The 20,621-nt window shown below is 48.8% G+C and overlaps 1 protein-coding gene across 1 annotated transcript; it reads right to left on the bottom strand.

The window, feature by feature from the left end:
* Nucleotides 1-2,412: 2,412 nt before the first annotated feature.
* Nucleotides 2,413-19,266, bottom strand: LOC125544582 (Mitogen activated protein kinase kinase kinase-like protein). The gene is made up of 17 exons (XM_048708315.2): nt 18,765-19,266; nt 17,065-17,429; nt 16,282-16,482; nt 15,795-15,983; nt 15,405-15,664; nt 14,362-14,445; nt 6,815-6,907; nt 6,253-6,345; nt 5,538-5,633; nt 5,183-5,303; nt 4,809-5,070; nt 4,032-4,155; nt 3,919-3,938; nt 3,634-3,790; nt 3,143-3,431; nt 2,852-2,921; nt 2,413-2,713 (listed from the first exon to the last, which is right to left on the bottom strand). The coding sequence occupies exons 2-17, from the start codon at nt 17,311-17,313 to the stop codon at nt 2,631-2,633; spliced, it is 2,391 nt and encodes a 796-aa protein (XP_048564272.1). The 5' UTR covers nt 17,314-17,429; nt 18,765-19,266; the 3' UTR covers nt 2,413-2,630.
* Between the last annotated feature and the right edge of the window lie 1,355 nt (nt 19,267-20,621).

Below are 20,621 nucleotides of genomic sequence, written 5' to 3'. Positions count from 1 at the left end.
AGGGTTGGGAACCCTAGGGTGGGGGGCGCCCCACTTGCCTTGGGGGGCACTCCACCCCCCTTGGCCGCCGCCCCTTGGGAGATTGGATCTCCAGGGCCGGCGCCCCCCCTTGGGGACCCTATATATAGAGGAGGGAGGGAGGGCAGCCGTACCCTTGAGTCTTGGCGCCTTCCTCTCCCCTGCTACACCTCTCCCTCTCGTAGTAGATCGGCGAAGCCCTGCTGCGGTGACCCCTGCATCCACCACCACGCCGTCGTGCTGCTGGATCTTCATCAACCTCTCCTCCCCCCTTGCTGGATCAAGAAGGAGGAGACGTCACGCTGACCATACGTGTGTTGAACGCGGAGGTGCCGTCCGTTCGGCGCTAGGATCTCCGGTGATTTGGATCACGTCGAGTACGACTTCCTCATCCCCGTTCTTTGAACGCTTCCGCGCGTGATCTACAAAGGTATGTAGATGCAATCCGATCACTCGTTGCTAGATGAACTCATAGATGGATCTTGGTGAAACCATAGGAAATTTTTTGTTTTCTGCAATGTTCCCCAACACAGGCAGCATCCCTGATAGTTGTGGTTCAGTCCTGGATCATGTTGGTCCATAAGAGAGTTGTTCGTCGAAATGAGAAACCTTGCATACAGTATGATCCGATGTTAATCCAGGATCAAGAGAGGATAGTGAATCTGAACTACATCTACAACTGCAACGACACGAAGGCTCTATAGATGCTTTGAATGAAAAGAGCACCTTTCTCCAGGCTTGTGCAGACGTTTAGGAGCAGGGGGCTGCTAGAAGATAGCATCCATGCCACTGTGGAAGAGCAAGTGGCCATGTTCCTCCATGTTGTTGGTCATAATCAGAGCTTCAGGGTGGTACACAACACCTTCGGGAGAGCAAGTGTTGTATGTTGTTGGGGAGCTCGGAGGAGAGATGATCAGGTCACCAACCGGCTGGACTCCTACCAAAATTCGCACTAGCCCATGATGGTATCCATACTTCAAGGTGAGCACTTACAGTATGTAGTTCATGCCTTCATATGTTGTTATTGTTATGTAGTAGACTAACAACATATTGTAATGTCATTCCAGGATTGCATTGGAGCAATAGATGGTACTCATGTCACTGCTAGAGAGTCGAGGTCATAAGTTGCAGCATACAGAGGGAGGAAGCACTACAAAAGCCAGAATGTGCTAGCTGCTGTTGACTTCGATCTGAAGTTCACATATGTGCTGGCTGGCTGGGAAGGATCAGCACATGATGCTAACCTTCTCAGTGACAACATGAGTCGTCATGATGGCATCAACATCCCCGATGGCAAGTTCTAGCTTGGAGATGCTGGCTATGCATGTCGGCCAGGTGTTCTTCCACCCTTCAGGAAAACTAGGTACCATATGAACAAGTTTGCTGGTAGGAACCATCCTTAGAGTGACTGTTGAGAGGGCATTTGGAGCTCTGAAGAACGGGTTTAAGATCCTAGATCGGAAGACATTCCACCCTTACCCTACCCAGGTGAAGCTTGTTCTTGCATGTTGTGTCATTCACAACTGGATCCTACAATGAGGAGTTGATAAATTTGTGCCGGAGGAGGAAGTTGTGACTCCATATGAGGTGGTCAGCTCCGACCATGGTGTGGAGGCGTTCAACAACGAAGCATGGAAAAACAGAAGGTTGGAGTGGGCTTAGGCTATCACAAGCAATGTGTGATACTAGAGGTCGGACAAGGATATGAAGCAGAAGAACAAGAGGAAGAAGAAAGAGACAGCAATAGAAGCGAGGAAGAGGAAGCAGCACATCAGCAGGAGAGGAAGAGGAAGAGGATGAACTTACACCTACTTAGCATCATTGAACTTTCCTTATTCAGTCATTTGGCTCTTAATAATTTGTACCGTCATTTGCTAGTAGTTAGAATAAACTGTCATTTGTTTTCTAGCTAGAACAAGACAATGGTCAATGTGTGTGGTAAGGTCATCACTAGTGAAAAGTGATGATCGCATCTTTAGCCATTTGCAACCAAACAACATGTTTGTTTAACAATAGTGACGCACGCAACCAAACAACATGCTAACTAATTGATTCCTTCATGCAAAAAGACTAATGAAGGTAACCAAACTACATGCAAACGTTGGTTTTTAGCCTATATTTGTCCAACCAGACCCAACTAGGACAAGTATGCAAAATGCCCTAACACAAAGATGTGAACCAAGCGCGCCCCTAGTGATCTAATCGCTCTTACAGAGTACTACCAGTGTCGTCGACAACTGAAGCCCGACAAATTGGCGAGGCATCCTAAAAAAAGTGACGTGACATGCAGAGAACGGCGGAGGCAGCAGTGAGGTTGTCACATCCACCGGAACCGGATGTACCCAGGCTACAATTTCTTGGAAAAGCAAATGATAGATCCGAGGACACGCTAGCTTAGCCCTGCGACATTCTTCTATAAAAGGAGAGAATTTTCCTTAAGAAATTTGAAAGAAAGGGTCGCCGATATACAGCCGAAATACAAGAGTTCAATATATGTATCCCTGCCGGTCTGCAGGACCAACAGGCTAGATTTTTACAAGTTTTATACAGAGAAACGGTTCCACCTCTCAAGGCACTGGGAGGTCTGTTGTAAAGCATTCGCCAGGTTCGTCTCAGCTATCAGCGTACTCGCAGTCCAGCAAGCGAGCGAGGATCTCCTGGCAGCTCGGCCGATCCTGGGGCTCTGCCCAGCAATCTGCAGTAAACAAAACAATTGTCCCTAAGCTGAAACTGAAAACAGAATAAGCTGAAGAACACTGACTCAAAAGTGATCCCAGACTTGTTCCACCGTTAACCTGGAATAGAAAAATATCGCTTCTGAAAGCATCATTACCTGCAATTAACTTGCCAAGAGGCCCTTTTGGAATTTCAAGCAGCGACCCTTCAGTAACTGCATACACCACCTATAAAATGCCAATTCTCAAGTTCAGTGAACAACTCTTGGAGCAAAAGAACTGCTTTGCCTACTAACATGTATAACCATCAAGAAATAGGGATGCACCAGACATGATTAAATGATCAGCACGGTGGAGATCAGAATGCCGCATATGGTTCAGTTAAGAGAATCTCTTTAGATAATTCGGTTATATTGCAGACGTTTTGATGAAAGTCGATGAATGCTTACTTTAACTGGGCCGATCCCATCCCATGGGCGGCTCAATGTGCACAGCTCCCACATTATCACACCAAGGCTGAAAATGTCACATTTTTCTGAGAAGGGTTCGTTCCTTATGAGCTCAGGGGCCATCCATTCTGGTGTGCCAGCAGAGGAGTTATCAGTCATAGGACTATCTGTTATCGCTCGAGAAAGGCCAAAGTCACATATCTTGACAGTCCAATACTTGTTCACCAGACAGTTGGCACTTTTCAGGTCCCTGTGAACTATCTTCATGCGGTGTATGCACATCAATCCCCTTTCACAAAATAATTCCTTTTAGACGGGCAATTAATGATAAAAAGTGGTCGGAGCTGGGACGAGATTGAGGATTTGAGCTCTAAACGGTAAGAGAATTACATCAAATGGATTGAGTATTTTCCCAGAAGTTCCAGGACATCAAATAACAGCTAATAGACATGTATAGAGTAACATCACTTGTATACAGGGTAAGAGCTAACCTGCATATATCACGAATAATTTTCAGCCTCCTGCGCCAGCTGAGTTTCTTTTTGTGACCACTCATATGGATGAGATAGTACAGTGATCCCATTTCCATATATTCAGTAACCATTGACAGGTGCGGAGGTACCATGCATGCCCCAAGGAACAATATTACTACAGAACAGAATAGAAAAGTTCATTTAAGAGCCCTGTTCCTAACATATGGCAGTTGATGCCTCAAACAGAGATGCTGAGATTGTAGTTTCATACTATAGTTTGCATTTGTCAAAATGAGCTCTTACCATTTGGATGCCGCAGCCGGCTGAAAAGGAATAGTAAAATTATTAATGCGCTCGTGCAGATAATGAAAAACAGAAGGTTAACCACATTAGTGAATCAAGAGTGGCTCAGGTACCTCAGGATGTATATCTCATTGCAAAAATCTTCCATGTTTTCAGTCGTCAGATCCTGCTCCAGAAATACTTTGATGGCGACATCAGTGCCATTCCATATACCACGGAAAACCTCTCCAAAGAATCCTGGAGAAGCATTTCGACAAAGGTGAGCCTGCAATTTTGTCAGGCTAAAAAAAATGCTGACGAATAAAAACACAAAGGAAAACAGACAATTTCAAGCTAGAGCATTTGAATATGAAACAGAAGACTGCATTATGATGACTATCAAATGGTCCAAACAAGTCTCCATGTTTATTAGCATGTCTACTCATTGATTCTAACTATCAGAGCGGAATAGCCGCCATTTAATAGTGACATCTTTAAATTCTCAGAAAAAAAAGATGTCACTTACACAGTTTGACCTGAATATTTGATTTATTTTAATAAACTTTCAGTAAAACAATAATAAGATTTCATGAATAGCTTTGGCGAAGTCAAAATATGAAGACAGATATAACAATATCAAGACAGTGTGTAAGACTTAGGATATAATTGAATCCGATTCATTTGATTATGAGAGCATTGTAGATAAGTCATACAAAAAAATAATAACATTTTGTTGATCATTTGATTCTGAGTGCATACTACAAACATATCATACCATACTAAAAGCAGCAAACACTTATCATTGCAAAGAACACAAGCATAACAACAAAAGAATGGGAAAGGTTCATTTCAAAACACATGCATCAAGTCGACAATAGTAAATTTGTGTGAGGAAGTTCAAGATGACTTGCCTATTCCAACCCGTGTACCAATTGTAAGCTCAGAGAAATCTATGTTCCACTCTTGGAAAGGCGATAGAGGCTTATTAAAAGGAGAGCTTTGCAAAACCCTGTTCCATGCAAATACCATCTTCTCTTCGCTTATAAAATCACAATTATTGCTTGTTTCAGAAATTTCGCCCCCATAGTCATGAGGAGAAGTAGGCAATGACATAGCCTTCTGAGTAGAACCAGCTCGGTTTCTCAAGCCATTGTTCGTCCCAGATTTATCATCCTAAGAATGAAATGAAATTAGGATCCAAGCTGATGAAATTCACAAGGGAATTACACGCACAGGAGATGAAAAGCCAACATATATAACATAAAACAATGAAAAACTAATGTACATTATTTGGGCAGTCATTTGCATTGCTTTCGTCCGCCCCAATATATGAACATGAACCATCATTAACATGATCCCTTTGGAGGCGATTCTGCTTTAGTGTTTCATTCATAGCCCGAACTGCCCTGTCAAGATTTAAGATTTAAACAGTGAATACCTGATGCTCGATGAGCATATCTAACAGAATACAGACACATGCTCTAGGATATCTAGCATCTATACATGGCCATGAGCAAAGTATTCAGTGACACTTGAATCTTGCTATACTGGATTGAAGGCAACAAGCAAGCGCACCTACAAAACTTCTAATACAACCATGGAAACACCAACCCCATCATATAGTTCAAAACAAGAATTACCTCACAATGTCATCTCCAATCTCAGGTGTGATGCTAATGCTTCTTCGTCTTATTCTTCGAGGGTTCGGTGTAGTAGTGACACCCTGATCATCTGATCTGCAAGTGTGTAATGATTTATTCAAAAATGGGGTTGCTATCCGAATTATTTTCATGATTATGAAAAGAAGCTTCAGAAAAGAAAAGAAAAACTGACATAAGACAAGTTCTTGTTCTTTACAAGGGTAAAGGATGCAAATTAATTTGGCTTCTCAAAAACTAACAAGGAATTTGAGTCCACAACCATGGAGATGGACATATGGGTGGAGATAAAAAAACAGAAATGTAAGAGAAACATATTTCAAACTAGTTTCCATTACGAAGAGCAACACAAAGGTAATATTATGATTGGGAATAAGGTTAGTGGTTAACTAAAAAAAGGTAGATTTCATCATCTATCGTGCGCAACACTTGTATTGGTTGCCCCTTTTCTTTTAGAGAGCTTGCATTTACCTCCTAGATACATATATATGTATATCAAATCATATGGTTGCTACTAACAGTGAATAAGAGGAAGAACATAATGGAATAAAGGCCAGCAGTTTGTATTTGTGGCAGTAGGCAGTCAAGCTGACCAACTGAAACAAATTGGTCAATCGATATACAATGGAAAATAGTTGCACCAGCAAAAGAACATTAAAAAATGCAACACCACACCAATAAAAAAACACTGGCAAACCTTAAAGTAACTCTATCGGTGTATTCTTGAAATGATTGCCGGTCACCACCAAGTATAGATCTTCCCTTGGCCCTCATTAATGGATGCTCAGGACTACAACAGGGGAAAGCGACAAAAGTATCCTGTGAGAACATATATACCACCAGAAACTGGGAGGAAGACACAATGAAACAATAGATCGATGCTTATAGTTCCTATCATGTAAGAGAATACTCACTACTAGATAAACATTTGGTAACACAGAAAAGCATACAAATTATAAGCATGCACGTGATATGGTAATATTAGTGCTAGTTTTGGTGAATGCAAAATAGGATGATTTTAGGAAAGGCGTGTATGAGTGCATCTGCAAATCAAACAAAAAAGAGCATGTAATTCGTCAAAATGGAATTTCCCAAGCCTATGAACAATGCATAGAACCTAAAAATCAGTGCATTAAACCCTCGGTAAAAATACCTTAGTACCTCTCAGCAATAAGGTTGTAGGGAAAGAACTACGAACAGCAATACAAGGGATTACAGAATTTTACTAAAGCAGTTAATGCCTAGAGTCGAGTGGAAACCTTGAGCTAGCACCACGAGGTTCTTCAGCAACTCCTCTCCTCTGGCTTCGCCTCCAGAAGGCATTTGCGATGTTTGGCTCACTACATGATGTGCTGGTTTAAACAACGAACAATTTCTTAGAAAATGCAATGGAAAAGGCAGTAAAAACTCAAAATATTGACACAAGTATGAGATTATTACATAAAATTCTGACAAAACAAACAAGACATCTCGGCAATAGCAACTTTCAATCTATGAAAGAGAAGGAAGAGTTCCATCTTTTTTCGAGAAAACGCAAAAGCTTTGCGTTTCTTTTCATTGAAAAGGGAGAGGTTCAGTTACAATCATCCGGGGATGTGCGGATTACAGCCGGTTAATTAATGTACATCCCAGGTTTGGGGCAGCACAAGTCGGAGGCCAGGTGCCCCAGCTGCCCCCCATGAGCGGGCCTCGTCCTTAATGCTATCTAGAAGCGTGTTGAGGGATGGCGTCACATTGTCGAAGACGCAGCTGTTCCTGTGCTTCCAGACCATCCATGGCACGAGCAACGCGACAGAATTCAGGGCCTTGCGTAGGATCAGCGGCGTGTCTTCCTTGGCATGTTTCCACCAGTCCGTAAGCGATAGTTCCTGCATGGGGATCGGGGCCGGGATGCGTAGCCAGGCCAGGGTCTCGTGCCATGCCTGTCGGGCGAGGGGGCATTCCAGCAGCAGATGTCGCACCGTTTCCGGCTGCTGGTCACATAGGAGGCAGCGGGGATGATGCTGGAGGCCGTGGCGAGCCAGCCTCTCCGCCGTCCAGCAGCGGTCCTGGTTGGCCAACCAGTGGAAGAACTTGACTCGTGGCGGCGCCCAGCATTTCCAAATTAGCTTCCAGGAACGGCAGGCCGTTGATCCATGGAAGGTGGCCATGTAACAGGACTGCGCAGAGTAGTTGCCGCCCGCTGTCCATCTCCAGATCAACCTGTCCGGTGTGGTGGAGAGGTCGGTGCGCTGCATGATCTGCCAGAGCTGCAGATACTAACCAATTTCATGGAGGCCGAGGTTGCCTTGGATGTCGCATGCCCAGGAGTTGCCATTGAGCCCGTCCGCCACAGTTCTCGCCGTCCGTCGTCGCTTGGGGATGCAGCCGTAAAGGTTAGGCATGAGCTCGCAAACGGATTGGCCGCCGATCCACTGGTCCTCCCAGAGCAGGGCGGTCTGCCCATTCCCAATGACCGTGAACGTGGATGCCCAGAACAAGGCTCGTTCCGTGGGCGAGAATTGAAGGTCTAGCCCTTGCCATGCTCGCTCCAGGTCCGTTCTGGAGAACCATAACCAGCGTAGTCACAGGGCGAGGCCGGCACGCTCGAGGTCTCGCACGCCTAGGCCCCCAAGCTCGATAGGGCGGCATACTCTGTTCCAGTTCAAGTGGCAGTGTCCACCATTGGCAGCGACACGTCCATCCCAAAGGAAACCGCGCTGAATCTTCTCGATCTGCTTGAGGGTTTTTTTGGGAGGCGCAAACGCAAGCAGTTGGTGCACCGGGATGGCACACAAAACCGACTTGACCAGCGCGAGGCCCGCCCGGTTTTAATCATCAGCCAGGCCTTCTAGGTCGGTAGGCGCGCGGCGACCGCATCCACCATGGGTTGTAGCTGGGCGGCAGATGGGCGGCACATAGACATGGGGATGCCCAGGTAGGTGATGGGAAGGGTCACCACCGGGCAGCCGAGGTGCGCGATCATCTCCGTGGCCGCTTGGTTGCCGTGCAGGATGGTGGCGGAGCTCTTGGTGTAGTTCACCTTCAGGCCGGAGGCCCTGCCGAACAAGGCGAGGATCTCCCTGATCGCAGTTGTGTCATCCACCGTGGCGTGGCAGAAGACCATGACGTCGTCGGCGTAGAGGGAAATCGCCGGGATGTGTCGCCGTGGGTGTAGTGGCTGCAGGATGCCCAGGCTGTGTGCGCGTCGTAGGAGCCGTCCCAGAGTGTCGACGGCGAGCACGAAGAGCTGCGGGGACATGGAGTCGCCCTGCTGGAGCCATAGGGGGGGGGGGGGGGGGGCTCGCCGCTCAGGAGGATGCGCGTGCTGGCAGAAGACAGGAGGATGGCCGTCCACTCCAAGAATCGGTTCCCGAATCCATACTAGCGCAAAACCTCAGAGGAATGGCCATGATAGGGAATCGAAGGCGCGTGTGAGGTCGAGCTTGAGCATGACTCTCGGAGCTCCCAGTTGGCGCAGCAGCTTGAGTGACTGCTTGACAAGGACGTAGTTGTCGTGCAAGCTCCTTCCCGAGATGAAAGCGTTTTGGTTGCGGCTAACCAGGTGGTCCAGTTTGGCACCGAGGCGGATTGAGAGCACCTTGGCGAAGATTTTGGCCACAAGGTGTATCAGGCAGATCGGCCGGTAGTCGCGCAGCCCATGGGCGGCGGCGTTCTTTGGAAGCAGCGTCAGCAAATGCTTGGTTCAGCTTGTAGAACCCCCTTCCTCGCAAGTCATATAGTTGCTGGAACACGTCAAGGAAATCCTGCCTGATGATGGTCCAGCATGCGCGGAGGAATTCTGCTGTGAACCCGTCTGGGCCCGGCGCCTTGCGAGCAGGGAGGCACTTGACAGCCTCCCAAATCTCCTTAGCGCTGAAAGGCGCATCGAGGTCGGCGAGGTCGGTCGGCTCAATGAGCTGTGACAGGTCCAGGGAGTGCTCCCGGGCAGTCGCCATGCCAAGCAAGGCCTCAAAATGAGCGAAGGCTGCCTCCGCCATGTCAATGTGGTCCGTGAGCACCCTACCGTCCGCGACCAGGCTGTAGATGTGGTTCTTCTGCCGACGGGACGAGCACTGCCGGTGGAAAAAACCGGTGCTAGCGTCACCGTCTTTGAGGTTGGTGATGCGGGAGTGTTGCCGGGCGATCATGCGCTCCATGGATGTGAGCCCAAGATAGGATATCTTGAGCTGCTTGCGGAGCCAGGCTTCCGATGGCGAGAGGTTGCGCGATTCCTGGGCTTGGTCGAAGCGCGAGATGAGCTCCCGTGAGATCGCAAGCTTGGCCTTGATGTTGCCCGTAGACCTGGAGCTCCAGCTAGTAAGTCTCGCCGCCGTCGCCTGGAGCCGGAGCATGAGCCGGTGGAAGGGATCGGCGTGGTGTGTAGAGCCCCAGGCCGCGGTCACCACGTCATGGAATCCGTCCAAGCAGAGCCAGTATTCCTCAAAATGGAACCGTCTGTGCGAGGTGGGCGTGGGTGAGCAGTCCAGCAGCAACGGGGCGTGGTCCGACACCACAGCCGCAAGGCATCGCAGGTGGCATCCGCTGTGCGCGTCCTCCCAATCTACGGTGCAAAGTACACGGTCGAGCTGCACAAGTGTCGGCGGTGATTGCTCGTTGGACCATGTGTAGCACCGCCCGTTGAGGTAGATCTCCTTGAGCGCGAGGTCATTTGTGAGACGGCGAAATTTGCCCATCATTGCGCCGATTGACTTGCCGGTGTTTTTGTCGTCGTCGCGGCGGATGAGATTGAAGTCGCCGCAAACCATCCACAGGTCGGGGCAGGCGGCTCGGATCTCGCGAAGCTCCTGCAGGAAGGTGATCTTGTCGGCATCTTCCTGGGGGCCATATACCACCATTAGCCACCATGGTGTGCCTGTGGCCGTGGCCACCTTTGCGGTGATCGCATTGGTGGTGAACATTGGGTCCGTGATGGTCACAACCCTGCTCTTCCACGCTAGCAAGATGCCGCCCCGCGTGCCATCGGCTGGGAGGTACGTGTAGTCATCGAATTCGGAACCAAACGCATCCAAGACAATAGCCGAGTAGATCAATTCCATTTTCGTTTCTTGAATGCATACAATGGAGGCCCCGGTGGTGTCCAGCAGCGACCGGATAGCACGTCGGCGAGCCCGCGCATTCATGCCGCGCACGTTCCAGATTGCGATCTTAAGGCCGTGATCCATGGAAACGGGATCGATGGGTAGACGCGCCTAGACTGGACTAGCCCTCGCATGCAATGTCGACGCGTGCCTCGCCGGTCGCAGCCGATGCCATGCAGACTGGGATCTCGCTGTCAACCAGTGTGGTGATGGCCTTGAGGACCGTCAGGGGTAGCGGTGCCGCGAACATGCCGTCATAGGCCTTCATCTCTGCGGCAATAATCTTCTGGTCGATTCTGATGATCCCGAGGGTGCGCAGGATTTGCACGTGGGCGCGTCGCTCCGTCGTGGGGGGAGCGCTCGGTTGGCAGGTCGTAGCTGCAGATCGTCCACGGAGAGGGGCGAAGTTGAGTGGTCGACGCGGCTTCTTCCCCGGGGCCGGCAAGGCGGCGTTGAGATGTTTCGTGGCGGTGGCCAGGAACTCCCCAAGGGTCCAGGACGGTGGCGTGGTGCGGCCTCGAGATTGCCGTAGCGTAATTGGTGGCGATGCGAACCGGCTCGGCGTGCGGCCACTTGGGCCTTGGGTTGTCACGGCCCCAGCGTTTGGGGACATCGGGTCTTCAGTGGGCCTCAGTGGGGGTGGTGTAGCCACGGGCCACTGCAGGATCACTACCAAGCCCGCTGGGCTATGGGTCGGCCGCGCGGCAGCAGGTGGAGACAGCCCGTCTGCATGGGCGGGTGGGTTGGCACAGAGGGGGTGCGTTTCCCCGCCCGAGGCAGCGCATGTGGGGTTGGTGGCGGCGGACTAGTCAGCGGAATCCAGCCCCACTTCTGGACCGGGTGGGGCGGTATCTCCGCTTTGTCCCGGTCGGGTCTCTGGCGCTGCAGATCCCTCCTGCGAGGTGACAGGGGCCGGTTCCCGACAAGCCGATGCGTCAGGGGGACCCGAGCTTTGGCCCACAAGATCGTCGTTGGGATCGTTGCTGGCCACCAGATTTGAATTCACGTCCGGTTGTGGATCGACACGCTTTCCGACCAGGCTTAGCTGGCCGTCTGCGGCGGCCGCGTCAGCGCTGCCAGACTGGCCCTCGGTTGTTTGCTGCTTTTGCTTTCCTCTGCCTTTTCCTCTTCTGGCATGGTGATGCGGGCGGTGGCCCCCGCGCTGGCCTGGCCAGGGCAGCATGCCCGTACGCAGCGGGTTCGCGAGCGGCGCTGCGCCGGAGCTGGTAGGCCACGCCAGCGACGAGGAAAGGCCATCCGGCCGTGCCTGCCGGGCAACGCGCCAGCCCAGTTCGTCCATGGCCATGCCGTCGGCCCGGCCGAGAGCGGGCGCGTCTGTGCGTCCGCGGCGGCGCGCGCGTCCCAGGCCGCGGTCGTGAGCGGGATCACGGTTCCCGCTAGCGCCGCACTCGTGGTCTGGCCATGCGCCCAGGGCCTGGGAGTCGCCAGCGCCCGGATCATGACGGAGCGGGCGAGCGCGATGGGGTAGGTCAGAGTCCTGATGGTGGGCGCGTCGGAGTCCAAGGCCGCCGGCACCTGCTCGACCACCTCCAGAATGGCAGCACGGTGGATCTTGTCAGGGTCGTGCGTGCGCCCAGATAGCCGAAAGGTGGCGAGGTCGGCACGGGAGCGGGTATGGGGGTGAAGGTGTTCGATCCAGCAGCTTTGCCCGAGGATGTGCTCGGCGGTGGAGAGGTGCCAAGCTTGGGCAGGGACACCGCACAGCTCGAGTTCGACGTGGAATTCGAACTCACTCTGCAGCCGGCGTGTGCGAGCTTGCACCATGGCCGCATCGAGAGGGAGAAGCGTGGCGAGCGGATGAAATGGTCGCCGGCGAGCCGCTCCTTGATGGCTAGCGAGCTGAAGAGGATCAGAAAGTCCTCCAGGTGGTGGCGGTGGACGGTGAAGTCGCCGTCGCCGAGGTCGAATGAGTCCCAGAGCAGCGCAACAACCTCGTCGATGGAGATAGACGGGCGGTTGCCGGTGATGGACGCGACCATCGCGCGGGACAAGACCATCTCCGCGTCCTCCATCTCGACGGTGCGCGCCATGATGACCCGCACGGGCTCGAGCGGGTGCGCGTCGACCATCGATGGCGCCATGGCAGGGGTTGCGGCCTGCGGGGGGCGGCAGCGGAATGAGCGCGGACAACGGCCGCGCGTGTGCCGGGACGGCCGGGTTGGCGTGCTCTTGACGATGTGGCGCCACGTCTCGGCGGCTCGGGTTGCAGGAACGGGAGTCATGGCCAGACTGCAAGCATGTGTGGCACCGGATGTCGTTGGTGCAGTCGCGCACACGGTGGCGGTGGTCCAGGCAACGGAAGCAGAACCCGGCGACTTCCTCGGGCAAGGGGCTCCGTCGGCGAGGCACCGGAGGGCTGGGGGTGGCCGCCTGTCGCTGGTGACGGCGGCGGTTCCGGCGCCGAGGCAGTTGGTATCCGTCCTCGTCCACCACGTCTCCGCCTGAGACACGGTGCACCTCCGAGCGGGGGCCAAGGCGGTTTCTAGCCGGCAGGCTGGGGCGCGCCGCCGTGGAGCCGTGGGAGGGCGATGGAGTCTGCCTCTATGGGGCCGAAGGGGGCGGCGGAGTGCGGGCGACGTCGCTGTACAAGCGCGCCGGGGACTCGCTCTCCGAGCTGAGCGTCGCCAGAGGACACGCGCTCGCCAGAGAGGGCCACGCGACGGTCGACAGGGTCAGCACCGGAGTCCGCCATGGCAGGGGGCAGGGGCAGGGGCAGGAGGGGGGGAGGGGGGAAGGCAGCCGGCGAGGGGTCACCGGCGGCGGGGCTGGAGGCTAGGTGGGTAGGGGAGAGCTAGGGAGCGCGCAGCGGAGCGCCGACCATACTTCTGGAAATGCCAATCTTCTCCGAAGAGTTCCATCTTATTGGTGAAGGACCAGGAATCAATGTTCTGGTAGATATCAAAGATCTTTGCCGCTCTTGAGGGCACGCCTGCCTAGGCATCACACCAGAACACACTCCCAACCCCCTCGGCGGGGAGCACAATACGGCATGGGTCCCACATCCTGCAAGGGGTGGTGGGCTGAAGATTGGGATGCCGGCGTACCATGCTGGGCACAACGTGTGGTGCACGACATTTTTAATAGTTTACGAGTTTTAATGTAGATCAAAGGTGGGGATTCAAACTAGTCCTTAATTGGTAATGTGATGAATTCCAGTTTTGCAACACCACTCAGCTCACCCCTCTGTCATGGCCTCCTTCACCCGACTGACTCCCAACTCATCTTCGTTATGTCGATCTACTTCCTACACTGACAGACATGTTCCAGAATGTGCAAGCTTCTCCAACTCCCACTGCAAGACACTTGTCCAGCAGCTTGTCTCACGCCCCTTCCAGGAGACCCTCTTGATGTAAGATGGGCTGGCCCAAGCCAAGAAGCTATCGCGGCTATAAGATGGATGTTGAGAACTTGAGATGACCCTAGAGTATGATGTAAGCGTTGGGTTGGAACGCTAACTTGCTTTAAAATTCTGCATGCAGGCATGGCAAAATCCACCGCATGCATGTGTACATTGATTTATGTAATGTAGTATGTACTATGCAATAAAAATGATTATTATCCTTGCAATAATACTTACAATCAGAGGAAAGTATGGAACTGTGCTTTGTAAGTGACTAGAATTCAAAAGCCATATCCCCGATGGGGTGTATACTAAAGCAAAATTTACCATGGATAGTGACTAATATTATATCATTAGGTGATACCTTAATTTCCCCTCTGAGAATGTTCTCGATCTCAACATTGTATTACGCAATGAACGCCCAGATAGATTTGATGAAGCTTCGATTCTGTACTGAGATAGAGATGGAATATTTTTATCTTGCTCAAATATAAACTCTAGAAAGTTAGGAAAAATTAACAGAAGGATTGCACAAAAAAATAATGAAAGAACCAATACAACCTGAGCATGTAACCTTTTCTAATGGTAATTTCAAGTTCAAAATATCGGATACCATGCTCGTAGATTTGGTGTAGAAAGAGCGATATGAGCAAAATATCGGCCGATATGACCAATACTGGGGCTGATGTGACCAAAATATCAGACCATACTTGATATAAGCAGGCAGCCCAAACCGCAATATCAGCAATTTATCAGCCGATACAGACGCTATTTAGAACCATACCACAACAACTATACAATTAAAATATCCATGACTGATTTTCTTCTGTACAATTTATTTATTTGGTTAATGTTGTCAGATATAACTTCCGACGTAAATTTCTCAAATATTCTGTATTTTCTCTTCATGCAAATAACCTATCTCAGCTTCTATTGCGGCCAGTGTGAAGATTCACTGTTCCACCATACAATCAATAATGTTCCAACCAACCAACCTAAACCAGCAAGGGGCATACATCACCATGTCTTACAAAATTACTTGTTTCAACAAGCATATATATGCTAGAATAATTATCAATCTTACAGTTCTATTGCATGATTATATTTAAAAGTCATTAATAGCCTGCCCCACAACACAAACAATGATTTTTTTTCTCTATAATCAGACCATGCTATCTGTTTATTTTATTTTATTTTTGAACTTTAATGACAGTGGGAGGCCATGCTTTCTGTTCAAAGCTTCACGGTATAAGTTCATCCATAAAAGGGTGTGAGCCACTCAATATGCCAACAAACATTTTGTCCAGTGAGTGAACTATTAGCTCTCTATCATTATACTCATAGTGATATTGAAAAAATATAAAGGCCTGAATTGCATAACTAGAGATATTTAATGCATAAGCATACCCTTCAGCTTCAACTTTATCAGATAATCCATATAGAGGACTGTTGGGCTCCAGGGGAGAATCACACGAGTCATTTTCAGCTGAATCACTCTCACCCGCAGCAGAGATATGTGATATAAAGATGGCCTTGGCTGAAAAAGGAATCAACTGGCCGGGAAATCGCATAAGGTCAACTAGTAGCTCCATAGAATTCAGCGGAACTACCACAGACATATGTTTGTAGGAGTCCACAAATCCAACTGCACCGTCATCAGGTAGACCCTATGAAGGAAACAATTTTAAGCATTTGAACTTAATTTTTATCCTAAATATAACATGAACACGGAATATTATTTGATGCGCAAAGAAATATCTGAAATATACAAAAGATTGAAAAGGGATGTCAACATACCACAACAAGTTTACTCTCAAGGCCAACAGCATCTGCAAGAACTTTAAATAGGATAGCTCGGGGTCGGCATGACCCATGCCTTATCTGCCCAAGAAGTTGGGGTCCTCTATTTCCAAAGAAGTGAGTATCTTCGGTTGAAGCTCTTCCTGGACTTGCATCAGAGCTTTGGCCCTTGAAGCAGTCAAAAACCTGTTCGGGAATAACTTGCCAAGTTCTATTAGATACATCAAGCAATAAGTTAATTCTTTCTTACTTCAGCATCAATTCAATAAGAACGATTTGATGTAACTAATGCAAGGACTAACTAAGATATCAGTAACCAATACTACTCTAACCGAAAGTTTTAACCAAAATTGGTTTTACATGTCCATTCAGCCTCAAAAGTATCCCAAGATCATACCATAGAAGTGATCAACAAAGCCCCCAATGAGGAATTGCGTATGTGAAAAATAGACAGTTGTATCGGATTATAATTTCTAGAACTTACCAAACCTGCTATCTTCTTTATCACTAGAGCTGGATTGTTCAATCCTTTCACAAGTGCGCCACTAAGCTGCTTCAACATGAAAATCTTCTTATCCTTTTCAGCATCTACAACAATTATTTCAGGCTTAAGCCCATCTGCTTCAAGACTTTGAAGGTCAGTTAGTGATGGTATTGTTGGGAAACTCTCCTTCAGCTTTTTATCCTGTATGAGAGCACCACAGGTGGAAAAAACATAACCACAAAGAACTGAACAAAAGCAGAACATCCTCTAAATCATTCGGGACTTAATAATCAGATTGAGAAGAGAAGTAAAAATTGTTGCGAAATCATAAGTCCAAATTCTAGTGTTTCTCCAATGATCCATAGTTTTATGACCTAGGAACTTGATTCCTCGTTTTCCGAGAAAACAACTTGAGAAAAGACATTGGAAAGGTTGACATTCTGCAAAACTGTGGCACTTTCTGAACCATATGAAATGTGATGGTCTAAAAGAATGCTGCCCTTCAAAAATATAGGCAGTTTGTTACATTTTCAGATTTATCGTTACTACACTGAAATAATACAAAGCCACCAAAAGAACAAAAAAATCAAATTAAGTCCACTTCCATAGCCACCAGTTTAGATGGAGCATTAAGCATCTTCTTCGGAAAGCAAGTGCTTGACATGAATTTGGGAGCATCTAACTCAAAAGCCACATGACATGCACAAATAATCTAGTGTAGTTCTTTTGTAAGGACTATGTCTCCAAAGAACAAAACATGCTTACTGGAGGGGGGGTACTCACCGGGATGATCGAATAGAAACCGTTTGGAATGAACCCTGAATAAGTTCCAGTTGACCACAGTAACTGAGAAGCCTTCCAGGATGAGGACCTTGAATTTGACAGACTGGATCGCGATTCTTTTTCAGCCAAAACTTCTTGTTCTCTTGCTAAGGCGACAGATTCTATCTTCTCCAAAAAGTCTGGCGGCCACCAACTAGGTTCACATGAAGTAGCTTCAGATCGCCCAGAACTAGTTGGTGTTTCATCCATTTCTAGGTAGTGTAGTCCCTCATTCCAAACCCATGGGCACCATCTTTTGCATGCTAACAAAAACCATACGAGAAAGCTTTGTATTCAATATGACCACTGATCAGTCTGGCTGATATCTGCAAAATAAAAAAGAAACTTAATACAGATCTCAAGAAAAGCAGAAACCACTCAGACAAAGTTTAGTAGAGACCAGAGCTTTTCTTATATCTAATTATCTGCACGGGGATTCTTTCACCCCATCTGCAGTACTACTAAACTGATTGGCAGTTCTGCAGCAGAAACCAAATACTTCGACTTTTTAGCAAGTCAGGGTTTGCTTAATCTAAACCCATCTATACACCTTGTCCACTTCTGATGGTGAGAATGGATTGTCTTTTGAACAACAAAATGCATGATTGATTAACAGACTATTTAGAAGTACAATGATAAGCGCAAACTTGAGACAAACAGTCGGCTACTTGTTACTTTTCAAATTCAAAAAAAAAAAAAACTTGATAGAAACATCCAACTGAAAAGAGTGAGGACATGTGAACTGCGTGAGGCTTTGGCTTTGCCCAGGGGAAAGGGCAACCTTTGTGGTTAGTAAAGCTCAGTTAGTGGCGTACAATGAAGGATTGCTAACTAAATAGAAGTGAATCACGTCTCAACAGCTGACGTGCATCCTGATGGAAATCAGCTTCCGAAAAAGAAGCCAGCCCGCAACATCACATGAAAGTTTCCCATGTCTCATCAGAAACTTCCAGGGCAACTTGCATATTCTGTTGCATACAACCAAGCATAGCATGATGTACAGTTCCAGTTAACTCACATTTTATCCACTAGATGCTATGACGAGTGGGCGCTGTTCATGCTGGCAGCCAAAAATGTCGGCAATAATCCTATCCACGTCACTAACTGGGCCCACTCCCGATATGAGTACATGGGGGCATACTCTGCGGTGTAGATCCAGGCTTTTATTTACCAAAATTTAGCAACTCGGTAAAAACCGTGGGTAAAAATGGAAAAGGTAAAACAGACCACTCTACGCATGAACATACAGTAAGCATAGTATAGGCCACAATCCCATAGACGACCATGTAATGGCGTCGGGCTGTAGCTCAAGCCTTCCCTCCGGCGGCTATTTATGACCGAAACGGGAGGAATCAGGGGCGCCCGCACCTCGAGCCCGATTCTCTGGGGTCGCAGGACAATAACACCCCTGCCTGAGATGCTGCGCGCGCCGAGCAAAAACAGGAACCGAATCATACGGATGGGCGGCGTACGCTGGCGGAGTACCAGCGAGCGAATCCGCACCTGCAGCGAGTATATTTCCCGGTACGGACGCATTTACACGTATTGCACAGGGCGCGGCCCATATATTCGGATTCGAATTCTCGCAGGCCAGGACCGACCGACCGACTAGATCAGAGCGAAACGAATCCAGACAGGGAAGGGAGGGAAAGCCGGCTTACCAGCGGCAGGAGGAACAAGTCCGGGTGGATCTCCACGCCAATCCAGCACCAGCGGCGCAGTGCGGACGGAGGAGGACGCGGTGGCGGAGAGCCCGAGGCGGCCCGCTTCGCTTCGGCGGAAGGAGTTGCCCGGCGGCTTCGGATTCGGACGGGCGGGCAGGGCTCGATCGCTGACGCGGGGGGGTTTGGCGGTGCGGGCGAGAGAGGCAGTGGGGGAGAGGGGCGGTAGGTGTGATGGTATGTATGGTAGGTACTAGGTAGGCGACGATCGAGCGGCGTGCGGGCGAGGCCAGGGGAAGGAGGAGGTGGAGGAGGAAGTAACTGGGAGGGAGTTGAGAGCTGAGGCCCGGGAACGAGGAGGGAGGAGAGCGCGAGACGGCGAGAGAGTGAAAAGTACGGCGGCTCGGCTCCAGGCTGTGGGGGAAGCGTCGGTACGCACTGGCCTTGTGCGGGGAATGGCAGGGCGGCCAGGAGGGAACCCTGGCGACGGGGGTTTCGTGGGAGCACTTTGCTCCCGTGTGGCCGGCCCGTACGGTTTTTTATCGCGAGCGTAATGCGCATTTACTTCGAGGTCTTCCTTCGGAGCGTAATTAATGTTGGCTCGTTCGGTCCATTCGAGCTTTAGAGATTCTCGTGCTGCTTGTTTCGATTTGATCGTACGGCCATGGAGTATTGGAGTGGAGTGATCTGTTCGCTTGATTTTGAACGTTATAATAAATATTACTCCCTCTATGCCTTAAAATGTAAGATGGTTTTCCATACTGTCAGCTACTATTGTGATGGTATATGGGGGTTTTGTAATTTCGTACAATGACAATTTATGGATTTATCAGACAAACTGAGTGCTATCCTAGATATGAGTGCAGCTTGCTATCATGTTTATCACTCCATATCAGACATAGACTTTCCGCGCCGAAAGTAGATATTTATATGAATTATTAGCTTTCGCAAAAGGAAGATATATATGAATAAATATCTTGCTTATCTTGCACCGAAGTCGCAAAACCATACATGTGGTTATCTTAGCGATGCATGCTTGCAATCTGTCATCCATTGTAACCTTTTTGCGCGACGTGTCTTCTGACCCTATGTCATCATGTTGTCAGTTTCGGTTCACTCGTCATCGAGATAAAGAGGTTGTGTTCGGATATGTGTTAGCTTGCGGCTTTGTACAAAAATCACATGTATACTCATCAAGAAAATTGTGTCCTTCACCAACCACAGATATTGGCTTGCTATCGTCTTAAAGATGAAAGATGATAAACAATGAACATTATATTTTATATGTTATTTGCATATGGACAAGTATGAGGAGCAAAAGGAGTAATTATTTGTACAATAGTTTTTCATATCTCGCGAAACTGCATATCTTTCAGTAAAGTGGTAAACTTTCCAAGTGCGTGTTCGATTGAAACGCAGACATGGCATTTTTCATAGTCGGTTAATTGATATCTTACTTACATTACACCATGTATTCAATTATGGTATAACTTCCACTTGATTTTGAAAAGGTTATCATGATTACTGCACACTTTCGTACAAAGTTGTCTATACATCTATATGTCGGGATGAGCAATGAACTTGGTACCCTAAAGTTAGATGTAGATTGATGGCTTTCTTATCTCATGCCGGTTACTAGAAAACGTACACGACATGTTTTTACATGTAAAGCTATTTTACCTTTTATTGATGTTGTATTTACATGGTTACTCATTCGATTGCCATGAGCCACACTTAGTTGCCTTAGTGGTACACTAGTGGTATGGAGTGTGACACAATCTTTGTACACAAATCGGTGTTTGTGATCCTATGACATCTTACTTTCTCTTTGGATTGTTGCTAAAACTGAAATAAAGG

Source organism: Triticum urartu, chromosome 3A (genome assembly GCF_056163025.1).
Source record: "Triticum urartu cultivar PI428250 chromosome 3A, HENAU_Tu73, whole genome shotgun sequence".
Lineage (NCBI taxonomy): Eukaryota > Viridiplantae > Streptophyta > Magnoliopsida > Poales > Poaceae > Triticum > Triticum urartu.
The sequence above is the reverse complement of the archived record's forward strand: the minus strand, read 5'-3'. Positions and strand labels throughout refer to the sequence as shown.

Bases quoted from the DNA above. Each gene is read 5' to 3' on its own strand.
- LOC125544582 (XM_048708315.2), bottom strand. From the start codon at position 17,313: ATGGATGAAACACCAACTAGTTCTGGGCGATCTGAAGCTACTTCATGT. The intron at 5,071-5,182 runs GTACATTAGTTT...TTTCATTCTTAG, and splicing joins CAAATGACTGCCCAAATAAT to GATGATAAATCTGGGACGAA. The intron at 4,156-4,808 runs GCAAGTCATCTT...ATGCTTCTCCAG, and splicing joins TGGTACACGGGTTGGAATAG to GATTCTTTGGAGAGGTTTTC.